General features: G+C 33.5%; 1 protein-coding gene across 4 annotated transcripts in view; it reads right to left on the reverse strand.

Annotated features, from left to right (window-relative positions):
• The window catches only part of LOC122505843 (5-hydroxytryptamine receptor 2A-like), an 837,584-nt gene that overhangs the window by 29,047 nt on the left and 787,814 nt on the right, over positions 1-20,723 (reverse strand). Inside the window, exon 7 of one of the 4 annotated variants that reach the window (XM_043617697.1) lies at positions 12,624-13,311. The exons of the other annotated variants lie outside the window; for them this stretch is intronic. Coding sequence (XP_043473632.1) covers positions 13,225-13,311 — 87 coding nt within the window. The 3' untranslated portion in view covers positions 12,624-13,224. Of the gene's footprint in view, positions 1-12,623; positions 13,312-20,723 lie in introns of those variants that run through there. 4 annotated transcript variants of the gene reach the window in all.

Below are 20,723 nucleotides of genomic sequence, written 5' to 3' on the forward strand. Positions count from 1 at the left end.
ACTGTATGAATTGTGGATAAAGTAAAAAAAATCCCTGTTTATAAAAATAAATCATCTTTAAAATCATTGACACGATCAAGTTACACACCTTTTAATTCACTTACATAATCTCCAGAACGTTCGCAGCAGCTGCAAGTTCTTTAACAATATTCACTCAGGACATTCATCAAATATACTTAATAGTATTTCATCCCTTAATGACAGTATGAATTTACTGTAACGATAATTAAATGAATTTTAAAATGAATTCATAACATTAACATCGATAAATGAGTTAAACTGATGCCAAAAAGTAGTAGAGCAAAAAATATAACTATCTTTCAATGAAGAGAAGTAAAATGTTTGAACCATATAAAGAAATTGGAAATATAACTCGATAAGTGGTTTTAATCTAAAAAGAATAGTGGAACATCTAATTGTACAACTTACCTGATAATTTTGTAAAAAATACCTTTTCTTTACTGAACGTTTTGATACTGTTTAAATAATGAAAAAGCATTTTGACAAATGTTGAAAGAAAAATTTGTTATTTTTTTCAAGAAAGTAAAGAACAATTTTTCCCACAATATTCTGCACTAGAAGTTCTTTTAACTCACAATAAATTTAATGAATTTGAGAAGAGCAATCAAGAATTTGAAGGGCAATTTCCAAGTCGAAATTTGAAAAAAATTATGTTCATTCTTGTGATTATTTTTTTGGATCCTAAGGCACATATTTCGGACATTATGATTTAATAATAACAGAAAAATTGGATATTTATGATTTTTTTGTTTACGAGTTTCCTTAAATAAAATTAAAGTAATTAAATTATAAATACTAACTACTAAATATTTAGATTGATACCTGTTGTTTGAGACTGACTACTGTACTATTTTAGATTGGATGTTACTTTACAGGAATGATTACTCAAATACTGTTGTAGAAACAGTGTTGTACTATAGGAATAAATATAACAATTGAGTAATGAATACTAATAAGCTTTACAATTTTGTCGATAATATATATTTTTTTATGTTTTTGTTATTTTGCTTCATTTAATTAATTCATACAATTTTTAATAGTCATTATTTGCAGTATATTTACAAAGCATTCATACTCTAATCTGTTTGGTGATTGAACAAATTTTTCGCATTGCTATAAGTTTTCATTATTTCTACAACATGTGCGATGTTTCGTTGTGGTTTCGAGTATATGATCAAAAAAACTTGATTATGACGCACGTCGCGAGTTCGATTTTCTATTCGTAAAATCGTTTTTTTTTCTAAGAGAAAAAATTAATTCATCATCTAAAAATGTAACCAGTCACATTACTTTTTTGTCACAAATACTATCACACAACAAACAGGTGTAATACGGAAAAACAATCAAGACCGTAAAAAAGTTTTAATATCTACATGGATTTATCACAGAAAATATGTGATTGAACAACGTGTCATAATTATTATGTCATATATACAATATTTAAATTTATAGATTTTACTGATTATTTTTTATACCTTTATGTTTCTATATATATTGTGACAAAGGGAAATCAACAATTAAATTTAATTTAATAAAACTAGAATTTTACTTTAAATAAATCAAAGATAATTTCCTTAGACTCTATTTGCTATTTTAATTAGTCAAATACGCTTTCAGTCAAGTCAACAATTAAATTTCTCATGTCTCTCACAAATATAATTTACTAAAAAAAAGCTCAGTTGAGCGCTAGTTAATTTTCTTATTTATCAAATTATGAAATTAATAAAATAATTTATTACTCAATTACTAAATCGACAACCAAAAACAAAATAATGAGACTCTATTAATTAGGGTGAGATTCTATTAAGACCGCTATTAAAAGCACATGGCGTGAAACACAAATTTAAAAATACAAGAAATTTAGATTACTTATTAACTCACCATTCGTTGGAAAACAAGGTGAACCAAAAAAAAGGAACGCTGGCAATTTCCAAGAACGTAATTTATTTACAGATTCCACTCGTTGAATTTCAGATACATCCCACAAATTTCGGAATTCTGCCACTCTCTAATATTCGTCCACTCAAAGTGTATCGTCGAAAATAAACAAAATTATTGGTCACTCGTCACAATACAGTTTCAGTAAGAACTCCCGCAACATCCAATTTCTCAATCAACTCAAATTAAACTCAAACACTACTCAAAAACTACTCAAAATTAAACACTCTTTACATTTCTTTGCGTCGTTTTCTCACTCGACATTGTTCTCGACTCACGGCGTTCTCACAATCGTCTTCTCCGTACGATTACACACATGTGCTTCAAAACGGAAACCAAGTTAAAACAAAAACTAAAATTCGAAATAAAAATAACGATTGTCGACAAAAAAAAAATTTATAAACTTTAAACTCAATTTTAGTTACCTTAAAAATACTCAATTTTTATAACCTATTATTCTAAATTAAACGAAAACTGTTAATAATAATAATTAAAATTTCGAACTTCATTTTTGATTCCTTCAAATCAGACGGAAATGTCCATTTTCTTGTGCAGGGGCGGAACTGTGACGGGCACTGAGGTGTTAATTAAATTTTTAGTGCCAGTGACGAATCACTTTGTTACAATTCCCCCCCCCCTTGGCCGGTATTACCCCGTATTACCGCCCAAAATAATAATAAAAAAAGAACAAAAACAAAAAAAAAGAACTTAAACTTCACTCAAAATCATTACCAGCACAAAAAAAATCATCCCTGGTGTGTACGACGTCGTTGTTCGAAGAACTCTCGCATCGCTAAGTTGATTGCATCCTCTGGTAGTCCGCGAAGAGCTTGGGCCAACTCCCGAGTCTGCTCTACAAAACGATCAGAATCGTCAACGCTGGTTGATGGTCTCGGGTCATTGATATTCCTCAACGAGTCATAATTGAATGGAACTGATAACGCTGGCGGTGGTACCGAAAAATTAAAAGGCATCAAGGCTGTGGTGAAGAATGAAGCTGGTGGATCATTCAAAGGAAAAGTTAAATTTGGTAGCGTTGCTGAGGGCAAACGCTGGAGCTGGTCCCAAATTTCATCGGGTAATGGTTGATGCGACTCAATCACTTCAACTTTATCCTCTTCTAGTAAATCCTCCTCCGGTTCTTCTTGTTGTTGAGTCACTTCAACGGAGACAACCTTGAGGTTCTCTGCCTTTCTACATTTATCTCTCGATCTTCCGAATCTCTCCGGCGAATTATCCTCCTCCAAATCTGGTTGGTGCCCTAAAGTTGATGACCGTTTTCGTCCTTCTTGGGCTTCCTGTGAAACGCTGACTAACAGCTGTCGCTTTTATGACCTTTGTTGAATTTGCGGTTGCCAATCTTTCTTAAACACTATTGATCCTTTCAGACCTGAATGATTCATAGCTGTGCATTCCGAATTGATTGGCCATATCCTCACGGTGTCTCTCCGCACAACGAGGACAATTAGTCAACGTTACTTTCCGTCTTCCACAATTGCAGTAATATCCAAAGAAAGGATTCGGGCAACGATTCCGCTGATGCTCCTTTTTCTAGCAGCTTATGCAAGAATTTGGTGGAGGATCAATCTTCGGGTCGGTTGGGATTGGTTTCAATCCCCCGAACGTCACTCCCCTAGTTATTATCGGTAGTTGAACGCTGGCTTTTTCTGACGACTTTCCCGCTTTCAACTCCAGACTCGCCAATTCTAATTTTGCTGTAGGATCTCGATTTGGGGGTCCCGGTGGTGTGATGGGTCGTTCGGGCAAAGGCGTCCTGTTTCTACTCACATAGTTCTCTGGAAATAATATATTGGTACGAATCTCCCTAATAGCCCTAGCCGGTTCATCCAGAAGCCGTTGCTTCTCTCGTGACGTATTGGCTTCTTCCCCACGAACATATCTCATCAGTTCTTCGACAGCTAAATGACTCTCCCATTCTTGCTCGCTGGTTCCTAATACTCTGACAGGTGATGGTGGACGGCGACTGCGACCTCGACCTGCAACTGCCGCCATACTATGATGGTGACGGAATGGCACAACAGCTGGTGGCGTCAAAGCATTTTCCCACTGGATTAAATCGTCGCTGGCTTGAACGATTGGTTCGGGGATGACCTCTTCCGCATTCAACTGCTCAATATCTCCAGGACGACGCTCCTGTGGGTCCTCTCTCAATCGGGAGAAACCTCGCCCTCGGGATTTCGACGGAACTCCTTTACCAGATCCAGACATTTCACACACTAAAACAAACCCAAAAATAAACAAAAAACAAAAAAAACAAAATAAAAAAAAAAAAACAAAAAAAAATAAAAATCAAATTTCACAAATTTATTATTCAATTTAACGCTAGTAACGCTGGAAAAAGAAAAATAAATTATTGTCACCAAACAAAAAAAAATCAATTATAAAAAAATTAAATAAAATACTCGATCAATGTAGAATTCAATCCTTGTTTACATTTCGAGGTGGAATGTAGCGTTTTAGTTCTGAGACGTGCACCTTGGGAATTCGCCTATTATCATATTCATATTTATTATCATTCGTGCCTAACACATAGACGGTAGGAGATAATATTTAAACAATTTCGAAAGGACTTTCGGATTTTGGAGCCAGTTTCGTTGCAAATTTACGAATACCGCTGGACAATTTGTGAGTCATCCAAAGCACCAAGTCTCCAACATTAAATGTAACATTTTTCCTTCCTCGATTGTAATGCGCTGCTTGCTTGGTCCTCTCTTGATTGACAACTCTTGCAACCATATCTCGAAGTCTATCTAATCGTTTCATACGATCAGTCCACAACGCTGGATCAATTTTTACGACTGAAGTTGGATTTTCTACAGCTCGCCGAAGACTCTTGACAGGTTTCGGATGGCGACCATAATTGAGAAACGCTGGTGATAGCTTTGTTGACGCTTGTGTGGCGGTATGCATAGCGTGTCTCAATTCATGCAGGTGTAAATCCCAATTCCGATGATCAGAGTCGATGAAAGTTGAGATCATTGTTTTCAGCGTTCGGTTTGACCGTTCAACCGGGTTCGCTTGAGGGTGGTACGGTGGTGTGGTTATGTGCTTTACTCCGCACTCCTTCAGCACCTCCCTCAAGTGACGGTTGTCGAACTCTTTTCCATTGTCGGTGAGAAGGAACTCTGGAGTTTCCCACCGAAAAAGAATGAGTTCCTCAAACGCTTTGGCAATTGTCTTGCCGTTCGCTGAACGTATTGGCTTTAACTCCACCCAACGAGAGAAAAAATCTTGAAAGACCACGAGATGTTTGTACTGGCTTTTGCTCGCTGGAAACTCCATGGTGTCGGCAGCCACTACAGACCAAGGTCGTTCGACGATTCTTTCTCCCATCAATCCTTGTGGTCCCAGCTGAGAGACTTTATGAAACTGGCAGTCAGGGCACTGCGTGACGAAATTGTGAACGTCATGCCAAATACCCTGCCAGTAATATTCCCTCGCCACTCTATCGTAGAATTTATCCACTCCGAGGTGACCAGCTGAAAATTCAGCATGCGCAACGGTAAGTATTTCCTCACGATGCTCTAAAGATACAACCAATTTCCAAATTTCCTCATTTCCGGTGACTGGTGTCAAGAGCGGATCGATTCTTGATCGGTATAACATCTCGTTCTCTATTTTCCAACCCGGAAAACGCTGGGGGTGACTCCTGACCATCTCACGACGCTTCAAATACCACGGATCATTTATTGTCTCGAACGCTGCAATTTCTTCCTCTTCGTCTTGCTCGACTATTCGCGAAAGAGCATCTGGAACTTGATGCAGCGTGCCCTTTCGATTAATCATGTCAAAATTCCACTGTTGGAGTTCCAATGACCAACGCGCAAGACGACCAGTGGGCTCCTTCAAATTACGCAACCATTTCAAAGCACTGTGGTCCGTAATTACAAAAAATTTGGAACCCTCCAAATAAGAACAAAATTTCTTCTTCACTGACCACAATAACGCTAGACACTCTCCTCTCAGTGACGCTATAATTTTTCTCGTGCGATGTGAGTACTCGGCTAACATAAGCGATAGGATGCTCTCCATCCTCGGTCTCTTGTGTGAGCACTGCGCCTAACGCTGAATTGCTTGCATCGCACTGAACAGTAAATGGTTTACTGAAATCAGGGCGGGCTAACACTGGTGCTGACGTCAATTTTGATTTCAGGAGATTAAACGCATTTTTTTGTTCCTCACCCCACTCCCAACGCTGGCTCTTTTTAAGAAGTTTCAAAAGTGGTAACTTCATTTCACTATCTTTCTCAATGAACCTCAAATACCACCCTACCATCCCAAGAAATCTTCTCACTTCTTTAACATTTCTTGGCGCTGGATAATTTAACACTGGTAAAATCTTGTCAGGGTCAGTTCTTAGTCCTTCGTTGTCAAGAACGTAACCTAAATATGCAACTCGAGAACAACCGAATTCACATTTATCGGGATTGATCTCTAATTTTGCATCTGACAATTTTTTAGTACTACTTCTAACCAATGTAGGTGATCTTCGAAGGTTTCGCTGATGATGATAATGTCGTCTAAATATCCGAATACGTGAGGATCGAATTCTGGACCAAAGAGCGAGTCAATCATATGCTGGAAAGTACTCGGACCGTTGGTTAAACCGAAAGGTAAACGCTTGAAATGAAAAAGTCCAAATCCAGGAATTAAAAATGCCGTGAACTTTTTACTTTCTGGGGACAAAGGAACTTGGTGATACGCTAGTTTAAGGTCGATTTTCGAAATAAAACGCGCCTTTCGAAGCTTATCAAGTATGGAATCGATGCTGGGAATTGGATAAGCATCATGAATCGTTACTTTATTCAAATCCCTATAATCGAAGCACAACCTATAAGACCCATCACTTTTCAGAGCAACAACTGGAGCACTACTCCACTCGCTGGCTGAACGCTTGATTATTCCCATGTCCAACAGTCTTCTAATTTCCTTTATGCAATCCAAAATTGCAGGAGACATTCTTCTCGGTCGTTGTTTGACTGGTGATGAATTAGAAACAACAATGTGATGTTCTGTGAGCGTTGTCATACCATGCTCTTTCGACGGTGGTATTATCAAATTCTTGACTAACTCTTGAATTTGTTCACGCTGATCACTTGTAATTTCAGAAATTCCTGCACACTCTGCAAAAATGTCACTGTCACTACGCTGGTTAATATTTTTGGCAAACTCATGCCACTCTTTACTATTCACTCTCCATAGGCCCTTTCCAAGTTGCACGTCCATGTCGAACGCTCGACAGAAATCAACTCCCAAAATTACTTCTTGAGTCAAAGAATCGATCGCCCTTAACTCGAATGGCTGAGAGACACCATCGACGGTTAACTACAATTTTAATTTTCCAAGAGTATTTGTGGAACCACCGATAGCACTCTGTATCATGGTGTCAGTTGATTGAAGCTTCGATTTAAATTTCTTCGCTAGTTTAGGGCCTACCACCGAGATCATTGCCCCAGGATCAAATAACGCTAGATAGGGTTGATCAGCGATGACTAATTTCAAGAAATATATATTTTCAGTCCTCGCTCCGTCAACAGCTTCGTCATCCACGGTGGGCTCAGCTGTTTTCACAACAGCTTCCCCCCCTTGGATTGAATTACCGGTCTGATCGTTGGCAATTTGACTATTATTTGTCGATTGATCAGAATTCGGTAAATCATTCACCACAAAATCAGGTAAGAGACATTTTTGTCCCCAACGACTCTCGACACAATCCGCTTTTCTCTCTAAACTTAAATTATTCTCAAAAATTTTAACACTCTTATTATAACAATCGGAAAAAATGTCATTAAATATTATTTTCCGAATTGCTCCTTTACTTTCACTTGACATAAATTGGTTGAATGGATCCCCTCCATTCAGTACGCTGGATAACACTTCTCCTCTTCTACTCCTGGGTGTGAGTAAGTCCCGTCTCACTCAATTTCTCCCTCTCCACTACTCCTTTCTCTTTCTCTGGGAGTAAGCTCGCCTTACTCATACATGTTTCTCGCTTCGAAACACCATCGCTCGAAACTGAGAGTGGATCCCCTCCACTCTGTACGCTGGTTGTCATGACACCTTTCTCTCCTACTTGCACTGAGAGTGAATCCCCTTCACTCTGACTTCTACACGCTGGTACATCCGCACTCACAAATTTCTTCAACTTTACATTGGGCGTGGTGTCCATGCTGGTTGCCCTGGTGTAGTGGTGGGGGGAGCAGGACAGTTCTGTCCCCCCGCACGCTAGTTTCCCAAAGGAATCTGATATTGTCCTAATTGAATACAATTAGGACAATTCGCGAACACGACTCCCGTTGTACCACAAACTTGACATTTTTGCTTCAAAGGACACTGATTTGCATAGTGTCCTTGTCCTTTGCAAAAATGACACACACGATATTGACACTCAGATGCCTTGTGTCCAACACCTTGACAATGGAAACAAGCTCCCACAAAACCCTTTAGATTCGCTTCATTGATCGGACCATTTCTCAACGCTGGCTGATTTTGCTGTTGTTGAGGTAAAGTCTGATTCGTTCCCATCATAACAGGAGCGAACGCTGGTGCTGAAGGCTGTGGTGGATTCGAAACACTTTGCGTCGTTGGTGCTTGTGTTTTAATCGCATCCACTTTTTCACTTTTTTCTTTACTCTTCTTTTTCTTCTTTTCTCTCTTTTTTACACTTTTCGTTGATTTGACGCTGGACGAAGACTCACTCCCCAATTGTTCTTCTTTTAGCGCTTCCACCTTTGCGCTTTTTCCAGGAACAACTGCCGCTGCTGAGGGAAATTTCATTTTCTCCTTGGACAGTGGTGGTGTGTATCGTAGATCTGCCGCTTTCGCTTTCTCGAATTCTCTCAAGACTCGTTCCATTTGAAAAAGTGAATTTGTTTTTGAATTCACCAACATGTGACGATACTCTGGAGTAAGACCATTGTATGCGATCCGATACTGAAGATCACGAGCAAGTGGCTTCTGGAGATGACCCATAATAATTTTGAGGTTAGTCAAATATGCTGTGATCTTTTCTCCTTTTGCCTGAGTGCGACTTTTTAATTCCTCTATAATTTCCAAGTCATCACTCTCGCTGGAAAATTTATGCTGGAACGCCTCTCGAAATTCTTCCTACGTCAAAACATCGTCGCGAATGGTGCGATACCAACTACTCGCATTACTTCTCAAAACGCTGGGTATTGCATGCAACAACTCTTCGTCTGTTATTGCCGTGAACAGCTGACAGTCCTCTACTCGATTTAGGAACTCTTCTGGATCTTGTTTGCCATTTCCAGAAAATTTGATTTCCCTATCTCTCAGGATTTTAATTACTTTGTGTCGTCTCTCTGTTGTCGTGGTCCTGCGGCGTTTTGAGGTACGGCTGGACGCTGGTACTTCCTTCTCATCGTATGACGTGAAAGCGTAAGGGGAATTTTCCCCCACCTTTAGACCTTGTGAACCTCTCTTGCTAGTATGGGCACGCTTTCTTTCTTTTCCTACTCTTTGCTTGGACTCACGCTCGACAATTTGATTTTTCGACATAATTTCTTTAGAAATTTCTTCCCTTTTTGGAATACTTTTTACTACCGGTTCGGGTTAGGAATTTTCAAAAGGCCTAATTGGGGAACTCATATTTAAATATTCCTGTTCTACTAATTTACGCTGGATTTCTTTCCACTCTAAAAACATTTGGTATTCAGGGTCATTTAATAATAGGCTAAATTGTTGTAATTTAGCCATATTAGGGGCAAGTTCTGACGAAATTCTCGGAACATTCGAAGATGACGTCGTGTGGACCATTACGTTGCTGTAGGTGCACGGAGAAGTAGAAACGACCGATGTTATGACGATGTTATCTCTGGCAATGCTTCGCAATCAAAAATTAATTGCGAGTTTCCACCGTCAAAATTTTCGTCCCACGGCACGTCAATGTCGTCTGCTAATTCTATCCGCATTTCCGCACGAAACAAACGCTCGCGTAGTACTTGAATAGTACCTTCAATACTCGCCATATGTCTATCAAGACCACGAATAACTTGTCCTGGTGACAATGACCGAATTGCCGTCCAAGCTGCTTCAGCTTGGTCGAAACTGAATAACTCGAGAACACGTTGTGTGTAATTATCCATTTTCAAAAAAAAATTTAATCAATAATAAAAGAAAAATTAAATTTAAAAAAAAAATTTTTTTTATTAAAATATTAATTCGTAAACTCCAAAAATTTTGAAAGAATTTTAAACGAGTTAACAAAAAAAAATTTTACACTTACGAAAAATTGAATAGTCTCCAATAAACACTTTAAAAATTTTAAATTCTAGAAAATTTCGCGCGCAGGAATTCAAACTGGTGATATCGTCGGCTGACCTGCGCAATGGGCTTCTTCTTCCTTAAAAATAAAAATGGCTACCTAAAGCAATTTTCAAGGGACAAAATGTCCGACTTCCGAATTATTTCTCACCACGTACACGACTCAAAACCAAATTTCAAAATTTCAGGTTATGTGACAATTATTCGTTTAATAATTATCACAAAAAAATGAAATGCACTGGAAAAATAAATTTTACACACAAAATATTCGCTGGAAATAATAATTATTACACACAAAAAATTTTCGCTGGACATACACAAAATACAACAAAGAAAAATAGACACTAGAATAAAAATGTGCTTCAAGTCTCAACGTTGCCCCACGTTGGGCGCCAAAAATTGTGACCGAGGGAAATCAACAATTAAATTTAATTTAATAAAATTAGAATTTTACTTTAAATAAATCAAAGATAATTTCCTTATACTCTATTTGCTATTTTAATTTTTAATTAGTCAAATACGCTTTCAGTCAAGTCAACAATTAAATTTCTCATGTCTCTCACAAATATAATTTACTAAAAAAAAGCTCAGTTGAGCGCTAGTTAATTTTCTTATTTATCAAATTATGAAATTAATAAAATAATTTATTACTCAATTACTAAATCGACAACCAAAAACAAAATAATGAGACTCTATTAATTAGGGTGAGATTCTATTAAGACCGCCATTGAAAGCACATGGCGTGAAACACAAATTTAAAAATACAAGAAATTTAGATTACTTATTAACTCACCACTCGTTGGAAAACAAGGTGAACCAAAAAAAAGGAACGCTGGCAATTTCCAAGAACGTAATTTATTTACAGATTCCACTCGTTGAATTTCAGATAAATCCCACAAATTTCGGAATTCTGCCACTCTATAATATTCGTCCACTCAAAGTGTCTCGTCGAAAATAAACAAAATTATTGGTCACTCGCCACAATACAGTTTCAGTAAGAACTCCCGCAACATCCAATTTCTCAATCAACTCAAATTAAACTCAAACACTACTCAAAAACTACTCAAAATTAAACACTCTTTACATTTCTTTGCGTCGTTTTCTCACTCGACAATGTTCTCGACTCACGGCGTTCTCACAATCGTCTTCTCCGTACGATTACACACATGTGCTTTAAAACGGAAACCAAGTCAAAACAAAAACTAAAATTCGAAATAAAAATAACGATTGTCGACAAAAAAATATATATATAAACTTCAAACTCAATTTTAGTTACCTTAAAAATACTCAATTTTTATAACCTATAATTCTAAATTAAACGAAAACTGTTAATAATAATAATTAAAATTTCAAACTACATTTTTGATTCTTTCAAATCAGACGGAAATGTCCATTTTGTTGTGCAGGGGCGGAACTGTGACGGGCACTGAGGTGTTAATTAAATTTTTAGTGTTAGTGACGAATTACTTTGTCACAATATATATATAGTAAGTCGTAGGTTCACAAGTTTTACATATTTTTCTTCTTTTTGTTTAACAAAAATAAATTGTCATTTTCAACTACTTTGAAAAAAAAACATTGAGACTAAACTTTTTATAGTATAACAAACAGAAAATTTAATTTTTCTTAATTCAATTATAGATTTGATGATCGAAAATAGATATTTTTAATTTACTATTTTGTAAAAACTTGAAAACTATATCTATTAGTCGCTAATATTTTTTTTGCACAAAGATTTTATCTAAAGAAGTTTTCTTACTTAGTTTTAATTTTACTTAACTTTTGAAAATACTATATTGCGCCCCGTGTGGAAATTCAATCTGGGCGCTAGCCATGCTATGTCCGGGGAGCCCAACTACAAGCTAGCCCCTGACCAGAAACCTAACTTTGTCATGGCTAACTCGGGCTATTTCCACACGGGGCTATGTATTTTTAAATTAAATTAATAAATCGCAATTTTCCTTAAGGTCGTGATTCGTTTATAGTCTAAGTGAATTTCGAACTTACGACAGCAGTGATCTAGAAACCACATTCTTTTAGATAGCGCTTCTAAGCCACAAGTGTAAAAAAGGACAATACATTTTTTGACTTAGACATTTCTTTTATATAATTAGTTTTCTGTTAATTGAAATATTAAAATAAAAAAATTTTGTTCAAATGTGAAATCACATTTCAATGTAGCATAAAAGTGAAAAATGTTTTTTTTTATTTTCTATTAAGAAAAAGTAAACTAAATGTTAATTTTCAAGTTTATATAGTCAATAAAAAAAATTATAAAATGTTTTTTAAAAAATTAAAAATATTTTTATTAGTAATAAATAAAGTTAGAATATTTCAATGTTTTTAAATTTTTTTAAACAGGTAGCGAACACTATAATTTCAAGACTAAGCCTTTTAAACTTAACACGACTTACATCAGTCAAATTCTTCATAATTCTACATCTCTCGTATTTACACAAGACGCTAATCTTCTAAAAGCGCATTTAAACGATGCCACGTTGAGATTTGGGCGCTTGTATTGCGTCATTTGACCAAAGGGCAGAGATTATTTTTTTGTTTTATATTTAATTTTCCCTATGTACATCATTATTATCTGTCGTGTTGATACTCGTTATGCAACAAGTGATCAAGTACAGTTTTGATTTGATATTATTTTCAAAGTTTGATGTCCTTTAATTTAGGAAGGATGGAAAGTAAGATGAGAATTAGGAACAACTGTTTGGAATCGAATCATTATTACGATGTGAATTTCGACGTCGAATCCATTTTGGTTGCATGTGTACCATTTGATGCCAACACTGTCCGGATGATTTTGAATCACCGGAATTATTTTCTCGCTAGACAAATTGTGATGGTGTTTTCCAGCAAGTCTCACAGCATGGTAAAGCACTTTTTATTGTATCCTTGAAGGCTTCGCGGAAGTCACGATTGAAGTAAGCGTAAATCAACGGATTCAAGGCGCTATTGAAATACCCTATCCAAAATAGGACCGAAACCACCGCATCCGGAAAGTAGCAAGCTTCGGCACATAGTGAAGCTGTCAAGTACCTGCAATGTAGAAATAACAATAATTATTTTTTAATTTAGTAAAAAATTTCATATCAGGGTCAGTTCATTATTATTCCCCTAATGAAAGTTGGGGACCAATTTTAAAAGCACGGTACACTGGAACCAATTTCTTGAAGTATATCTTCCTGAAATTTCGACTAGAATATATATTCTAGAAATCTGATCTGACATTTATCAAATTCTAGTTATGTAGATAGTTTTGACTAGAAAAATTGTTCAGACTGCTATTTAATTCCAGTCATTATAATTTTAACCAGAAAAGATAATAATCAGGACGTTTTTATCTACATTATTTGCAAAAAAATTTGCACATTATTTTATTAGGGTAAGAATTTCTGAAGTGGGCTTTTTTTTATTGGGTCTGTGAATTTTTTTATTCTTATATGTTTCGATAGCCTATGATGGTATAATAAAAACCTGTAAATATTTTACCGAAATTCGAATATTTGCCAAAGTTATTAAAGGTCAAAGTTATTTTTAGCGTTTTAGTAAATAGCTAAAAAATTACTCGCGATCGGATGAACCGATTTTAATTAAAATTAGAGGAGAGATTACCTGAAGAATTGTACTTTAGATAAATAATCAAAATTTTAATTAAAAAAATATAATTTGTTTAAATAAATTAACTTTGTTAATTTTTGCAGTTAAAAAAATTGTTCTACATATTTTTTTTATTTTTTTAAATAATCAAATAGAGATTACTGCTAAGATTCTATTTGAACAATAAAAAAGTGGGATTCTCTATCACTTTAGAAAATATAATATTTTTAGTTACAAAATTTTTTGAAAAGTTAAAGAGATTTGAAGCAAAGCAAATGAATAAACTAAACTCGACAACTTTAACAAAGAAAATTACATAATAACAATCATACCTATATACGTTAAATCAGGAAATCGACACGAATTAATTTGTTTTGTTTTAAATCTCTTTCACTTTTCCAAAATTTTTGTAACTGGGTGAAAGTTTCTCAACTGGGCCACCTAAAACGGACTATTCAAATTTCAAATTTTTTTTATAATCTTTTGTAGTAAGCCTAACTAAAACATTCCAAAAATGCGTTTTTAAAAAAATTAATTTTTTAATTATTTATTAACAATTGAAAAATTTCTTGCCTTTTCACTAAAGTTGCAATTACTCTGTTGCTTGTTAATGAAATTTAATAAAATTTATTGAGTATATAGAAAAATGATATCTTTTTGAATTACAATAAAAATTTTTATTAAACTTTATTGTTTATGCAAAATAAATTGTTTATTTAATAAACAAGTGAAAATTTAAACTATTTCTCATATTTTTAGGATAAAATTTCAAAAACGACAAGAAACTACATTTTCTCTTCTTTAATTTAAACAAAAAAGTCTTAGTACAATTCAAAAATGATCAAAAATGATCTTCGTTGATAAATTCTCTATCAATCTCACGATCCCGATTTTTGAATTTTTGTTTTTAAACAATTTTTTAATAACAATAAGAATTAAAAAAATCATGAAGTTTTATAAAATATCTTTTTTAGCCTAATTTATTAAAAAAATTTACTAAAAAACCTATTAAAATATAGTTTGAATGTTTCTGAAGTGAAAAAAAGGATAACAATTAATTAAATATTGTTTAAACAATTAATTGTTGTTAGTTTTTTCATTAACTGTATTTAGGGCTAGAAATTTCTAGTTTCTTTACAATTATGCAATTTTTCAAAAGTAAAACATCTACTAATTATAAAGAATAAAAAATTAATTAATTAAACATTGTTTAAACAATTAATTGTTGTTATTTTGTTCATAAACTGTGTTTAGGGCTAGAAATTTCTAGTTTTTTCAGAATTGTGCATTTTTTTGTAACAGAAACATTAAAGTATAAACAAAAAATTAAATGGTAATTATTTTAATATTTGTTTAAACAAATTTTAAATGAGAGTTTCTAGCCCTAATTTTGTAGCCCTAAGTTCACTTAATGAAAAAAATAACAACAATTAATTGTTTAAATAATATTTAATTAATTTATTTTTTATCATTAGTAGATGTTTTGCTTATGAAAAATGGCACAATTGTGAAAAAATTAGGAATATCTAGCCCTAAATACAGTTTATGAACAAAATAACAACAATTAATTGTTTGAACAATATTTAATTAATTAATTTTTTATCAGCAGTAGAGGATTTACTTATAAAAAATGCACACTTGATCCCGAGATATGACTTTTTCTATTAATCAACAAATTATAATAAAACTCGATTTAATTAGAGATAAGATATATACGTATATGTATGTGTATGTATATACTATACAGTAAATAATTAATAATATTCAATAAAATAAATCATGTTAATACTGTACATATATGTATGTATACACACACACATATATATATATATATATATATATATACATATGTATGTATACACACACACACACATATATATATATATATATATATACTAGGGGGGCTCCGCCCCCCTGCGCGCTTCGCGCGCCAACCCCCTTGTTTTTTCTTCTTCTTTCTTTAATAATTTACGTCAATAGTATTTTATAATATTTAAAAATTATAATTATTGGTTAAAAAAAAAATAAAAACATAAAATTCATAAATAAATAACATAAATAACATAAAATTCTATGTTGAAATTATGAATTTTATTATTATTGTTAATTATAATAATTATAATTTATTAATAATTAATATAAAAGTAAAAAAAGGTTGTTTTGAATATACTATAGCTTTCACTTGCAAGAGGCCTTTGAGGTTATACTTGCCCTGTGACCTGTCCTTGGGGATAAAGAGGGAGGGGCAATTTTGAGGTTATATTTGACGTGTGACATGTGAGTGAGAATAGAGGAGAGGAGAGATTTTGAGGTTATGATTGTCCTGTGACCTGTGAGTGGGAAGAAGGGGTGTAATGTAATAATATAAATGAGGGTTTAAGGTAATGTTTTGAGGGGGTTTCGAGGTTACATTTGTCATGTTACCTATGAGTGGGGAGGGGGGTTTGTGGTCATATTTGCCATGTGACCTATGAGTAGGGAGGGAGTTTTGAGGTTATGTTTGACCTGTGAGTGGGAAGGGGGTTTTGAAGTTATGTTTTCCCTTTGACCTTGAGTGGGAAGGGGGTTTTGAGGTTATGTTTGCCCTTTGACCTTGAGTGGGAAGGGGGTTTTGAGGTTATGTTTGCCATTTGACCTATGAGTGGGAACGGGGTTTTGAGGTTATGTTTGCCCTTTGACCTTGAGTGGGAAGGGGTTTTTGAGGTTATGTTTGCCCTTTGACCTTTGACCTTTGAGGAGGGGGGATGGAATCTTGAAACAGCGGCGACAGCGATATATTTTTGTAATATAGGGAGATATATATATATATATATATATATATATATATATATATACATGTTTAGTAAGAGTATAGAAACCTTGCATGATAAATTAGTAAGTTTTGTAATAATGAGTTACCATCTAAGACTATTGAAAATTAAAATCAACCGTGATCTAGAACTATACGATAAGTGAGCAACGGTCGGTTCATTACCTATGCGCATGATAATTAATCATTCGTCGCTCGCTTATCATGAACCGCGACAAATGATACAAGCGCTAGAGATAATGAATTCAAACACCAGACTTAAGATTTAAATTAAAAGCACGTATACATGTAAATGTATAGGCAAATGAGCATATAAAATTATAACAAATTAATAGCAAAAGCGAGTGTCATATTACTGTCTAAGACCAAATGATTGTAATATATAAAATATGATCAAATTCGTACGTGCTTTCTAGAAATCGGCGAGAATACGTGCTTTCTAGATATTAGCTCGACTACGTGCCTTTCAATCACATCATCCCCAATCAGGTAGCCTTTTAACTACTATATAAACCTTCTACAGCCGAATGTCAAATACTCCGGTGAGTTTCTGCCCGAATAGTGTCGTGAGTCGGCCCTTCGATCGTGAAATTGAGTTATTAAATTCAGTGTCAAAAGACTTGTTCTTTTAGTAAGGAAACAAATTGCACTAAATAAAAATAATTTTGATAACACTTTCGTCGTATAACAGTTCAATTTAATATTCTCTTTCTAGTTTTTTTTTTAAATTAGTGCAAGTTCTTTCCGGATACTAAGAAAACAAGTTTTCTTTTGTATTAAGGTACAGTGTCAGAAAGAACACTTAGAGTGGTTAAATAACTGTTAAAAATAGTTGCTCTTTTGTGCTTAAAAAGTGTCAAGAGAAACGAACTGAAAAGCTTCTAAATTCTAGTAACCTGTAACACAACAAAACTAACTGGGTGCCATTTCATTACTGTAAATTTCTGCGACAACAATTTCAAAATTGTAAGTAATTGTAATTGTTTAAACTAAATTGTTATTAATAAATATCCACGTAAAAAGGAATATGCATATGTTTATTTACGAGAACCCGTAGTTCTTTTAAAGTCAAAACGAATCCATACTAAAAATAAATGTCAAGTCTTACCAACTTGACTAATCAGCAACTAGTCTTCATTTTACTAATCATTTAGTAAACTAACCTAAACCTTAGCTAGGGTCGCAACAGCTGATTTGGTGGCAGCGGTGGGATTTGTTACTTTAGTTAATAACATTATTAACTATTCCTTAAAAATAAAGTAATTCATTAAATTACCATTTAATTTTAAATTATTGACATTTAATCTTATAAAAGTTTATTCTTTCTTTAATCGGCAATTGCAGATCGAATTGTACTCGGTTATTGTGAAAGTTGTCAATTTTTAACACTTAGAATCGATAGTTTCTGCTCGCGGTTAGGAGTTATACGAAACACTTTTGTTTCCAAATTATTGGTGCAAGTTAAAATTTTTTAACACTTAGAATAAAGGTTTAGATTTCATGTCTTTACATTCAAATTCATACAATTATTCATTTACTTTACATTCATTAATCATTACTCATTAATTGTTTTAAAAGGTCGATTTTACGCCTTTTCGGCGAATTTTGATCTTGACAGTTTTGTTTTTGTAAAATTGTCATTAAAACAAATTCTTACACAATTAACAGTCAATCTTTGAAAATAATATGTTACGCCTTTTTCGGCGAATTTGTTAATTCAAAGATAACAATTTAAAATTAATTAAGTCAAAACATAATTGAGGTTATTTTACGCCTATCGGCGAATCTCGACCTTAATACGCTGAAATTCTACGCCGTCCGGCGGGAATCTCTTTTGTTTTACTTTAATAATCCATTTTCTCCTTTTTAATTGTCCATAAAAACAATAAGATTGAACGAAATTAAAGACAAAATGTCCTTTTTAATTTAATCTATCATGCAAAACGACGACCAGGTTTTCAAAAAGCCTAGAAATAGAGGAGGAAGGAAAGTACAGAAGAGATACCAAGAAAAATCTTTAGAAACAGTTGAAAAATTATTAGAGGTTAAAACTTTACAAACCCAACAAGAATTCTCCGACTTCTTCGAAAAATTATTACAAAATACCGAAACATTGATTAATAACAAAAATTAAATTAGACGAAATAATAATTATAAATTGCATTCAAATATAGAAATAAACTAAATTATTAATAATTTTCCCTGTCAGAAAATTTAATTATCCATGATATCTTTTAATAAAAATAATAACATAGTGACAATTTGTTCAGACTATTTGCAAAACAGATCTGCAGATTTTATTTTAGATCACACTATAGATTATAATTTAATAGAAAATACTGTATTAATTCCTTTTATTCGATCAAAAAATTATAATTACAATAACATTATAATTCCAATTCTCTGTGAAGAATTAAAATTTAATATTGTGAATACTGGGTTAAATTCACCAATCTCAGGAATTGTAGGAAATAATTTCGTAAAAAAGGTGGAATTCTATGTAGCAGATATTGACATAGAATCTGTATCTTATCATATCAATGAATTGAAAGGCTTTTAATTAAAGAAATTGCATTAGCTTCATTTCAACTTTCCCGCGTGTCTCTCTTGGACAAGAATTGCCACGGTGAGCTTGGATTGACTTCAACCCAAAAGTCCGACCACCTCACCGTTTTCTTTTGGAATGACTTTGGTAATGTCTTCTGATTATTTTAAGACCAAAATGAAAATAATTGGTGGAGGGAAACTAAAATTATATTGATTTTTTCCTTTTTGTTGGTTATTTTGTGTTATTTCTTTTTTAAAAAGGTTAATGTAAATTGTTTTTATGCAGAATATATATTTTGGCATCAATAAAAACTCTACAATATATAATACATTTAAATATTTAAAATTATTAAATTTGTTGAAAATTGAGGGGGAAATACGGATTTTACTCAGATTTCTTAAATTAACTTGTCTGTTATTCCTTTTAACAATAAAATTACCCACATATGAATTAGAGTACATTCAATTTTATGTAAAACTGAAAAGGAAGACTGTTAAACGTTTTACTACAACTCGTTGAAGTTTATATTTAATGACGAAATCGAACTTTTGACTTTTGAGCATATTATTTGTAAAATTATTTTTTTCAAATTCCTATATCCTGTATCATAGGATATGTAAATTATTGTATTCACATACAGCTCTTAACAGTCAGTTTGGATAATCCGAAAGATCTTTGGAAATTTTATACTTTTTCCAAATGGTTCTAAAGCCAGAATAAACAGACTCAAATGCTCACTGTAAAATCCGAGGCCGGTTTGTACTTTTGAACAGAATTCAAGTACATAATAGAATAATACTGCATGATTTTTTGGAGTTAAAGAAACATTTAGTAGGGAATGTTACATTGAGTGGACCGCCACTTTGAGTGGACCACCTGAGTTTTTAAGTTATCTGACATCGCAAACGTAAAATAAATAAAACGAATAGCAGCACCGCACCTAGAAATCGTAAGAAATTAAGTTCCGCGATAATTATATACGTTATCGTTTGATGTAACGCATTTTTAAGAACACAAACCAAAAAAGAAGTCCCTCTTACAATGAGTAAAGTGATTCGGAAGTGTAAAAGTAGTGTAAAATTTAAGTTTTAAAAGGTAACTTATTTTTTTCCAACTACTTTGGACACTTACTATAAGTAAGTTAATGTCAGTTTACAATTTTTATGGAAATTAATTGACAATAAGTTGGTTTGAAACTATGTTTTATGTTCTTTATTAATTTTTTTGTGATATTGATGTGATATATGTGCCAAAATTATTAAAAGCGGTTTCACTTGTAAAGATTGCGACACATACATGGTCTGAAGCTGCATAAGCAAAATTTTGTTTCAATATATCAGAAGTATTAAATACATTAAAGAATTTAGAATAACTTTTACAATTTTTTAGGAGTAGTCCACTCAAGGTTACACTTTTTTCATTCCTTAAAAATTAGCTATTTTTTTAAAGTCAATTGTTTTTTCCAAATAAAAAAAATCAAAGCTATTATGGTAT

This window comes from Leptopilina heterotoma, unplaced genomic scaffold (genome assembly GCF_015476425.1).
Source record: "Leptopilina heterotoma isolate Lh14 unplaced genomic scaffold, ASM1547642v1 Lhet_377, whole genome shotgun sequence".
Lineage (NCBI taxonomy): Eukaryota > Metazoa > Arthropoda > Insecta > Hymenoptera > Figitidae > Leptopilina > Leptopilina heterotoma.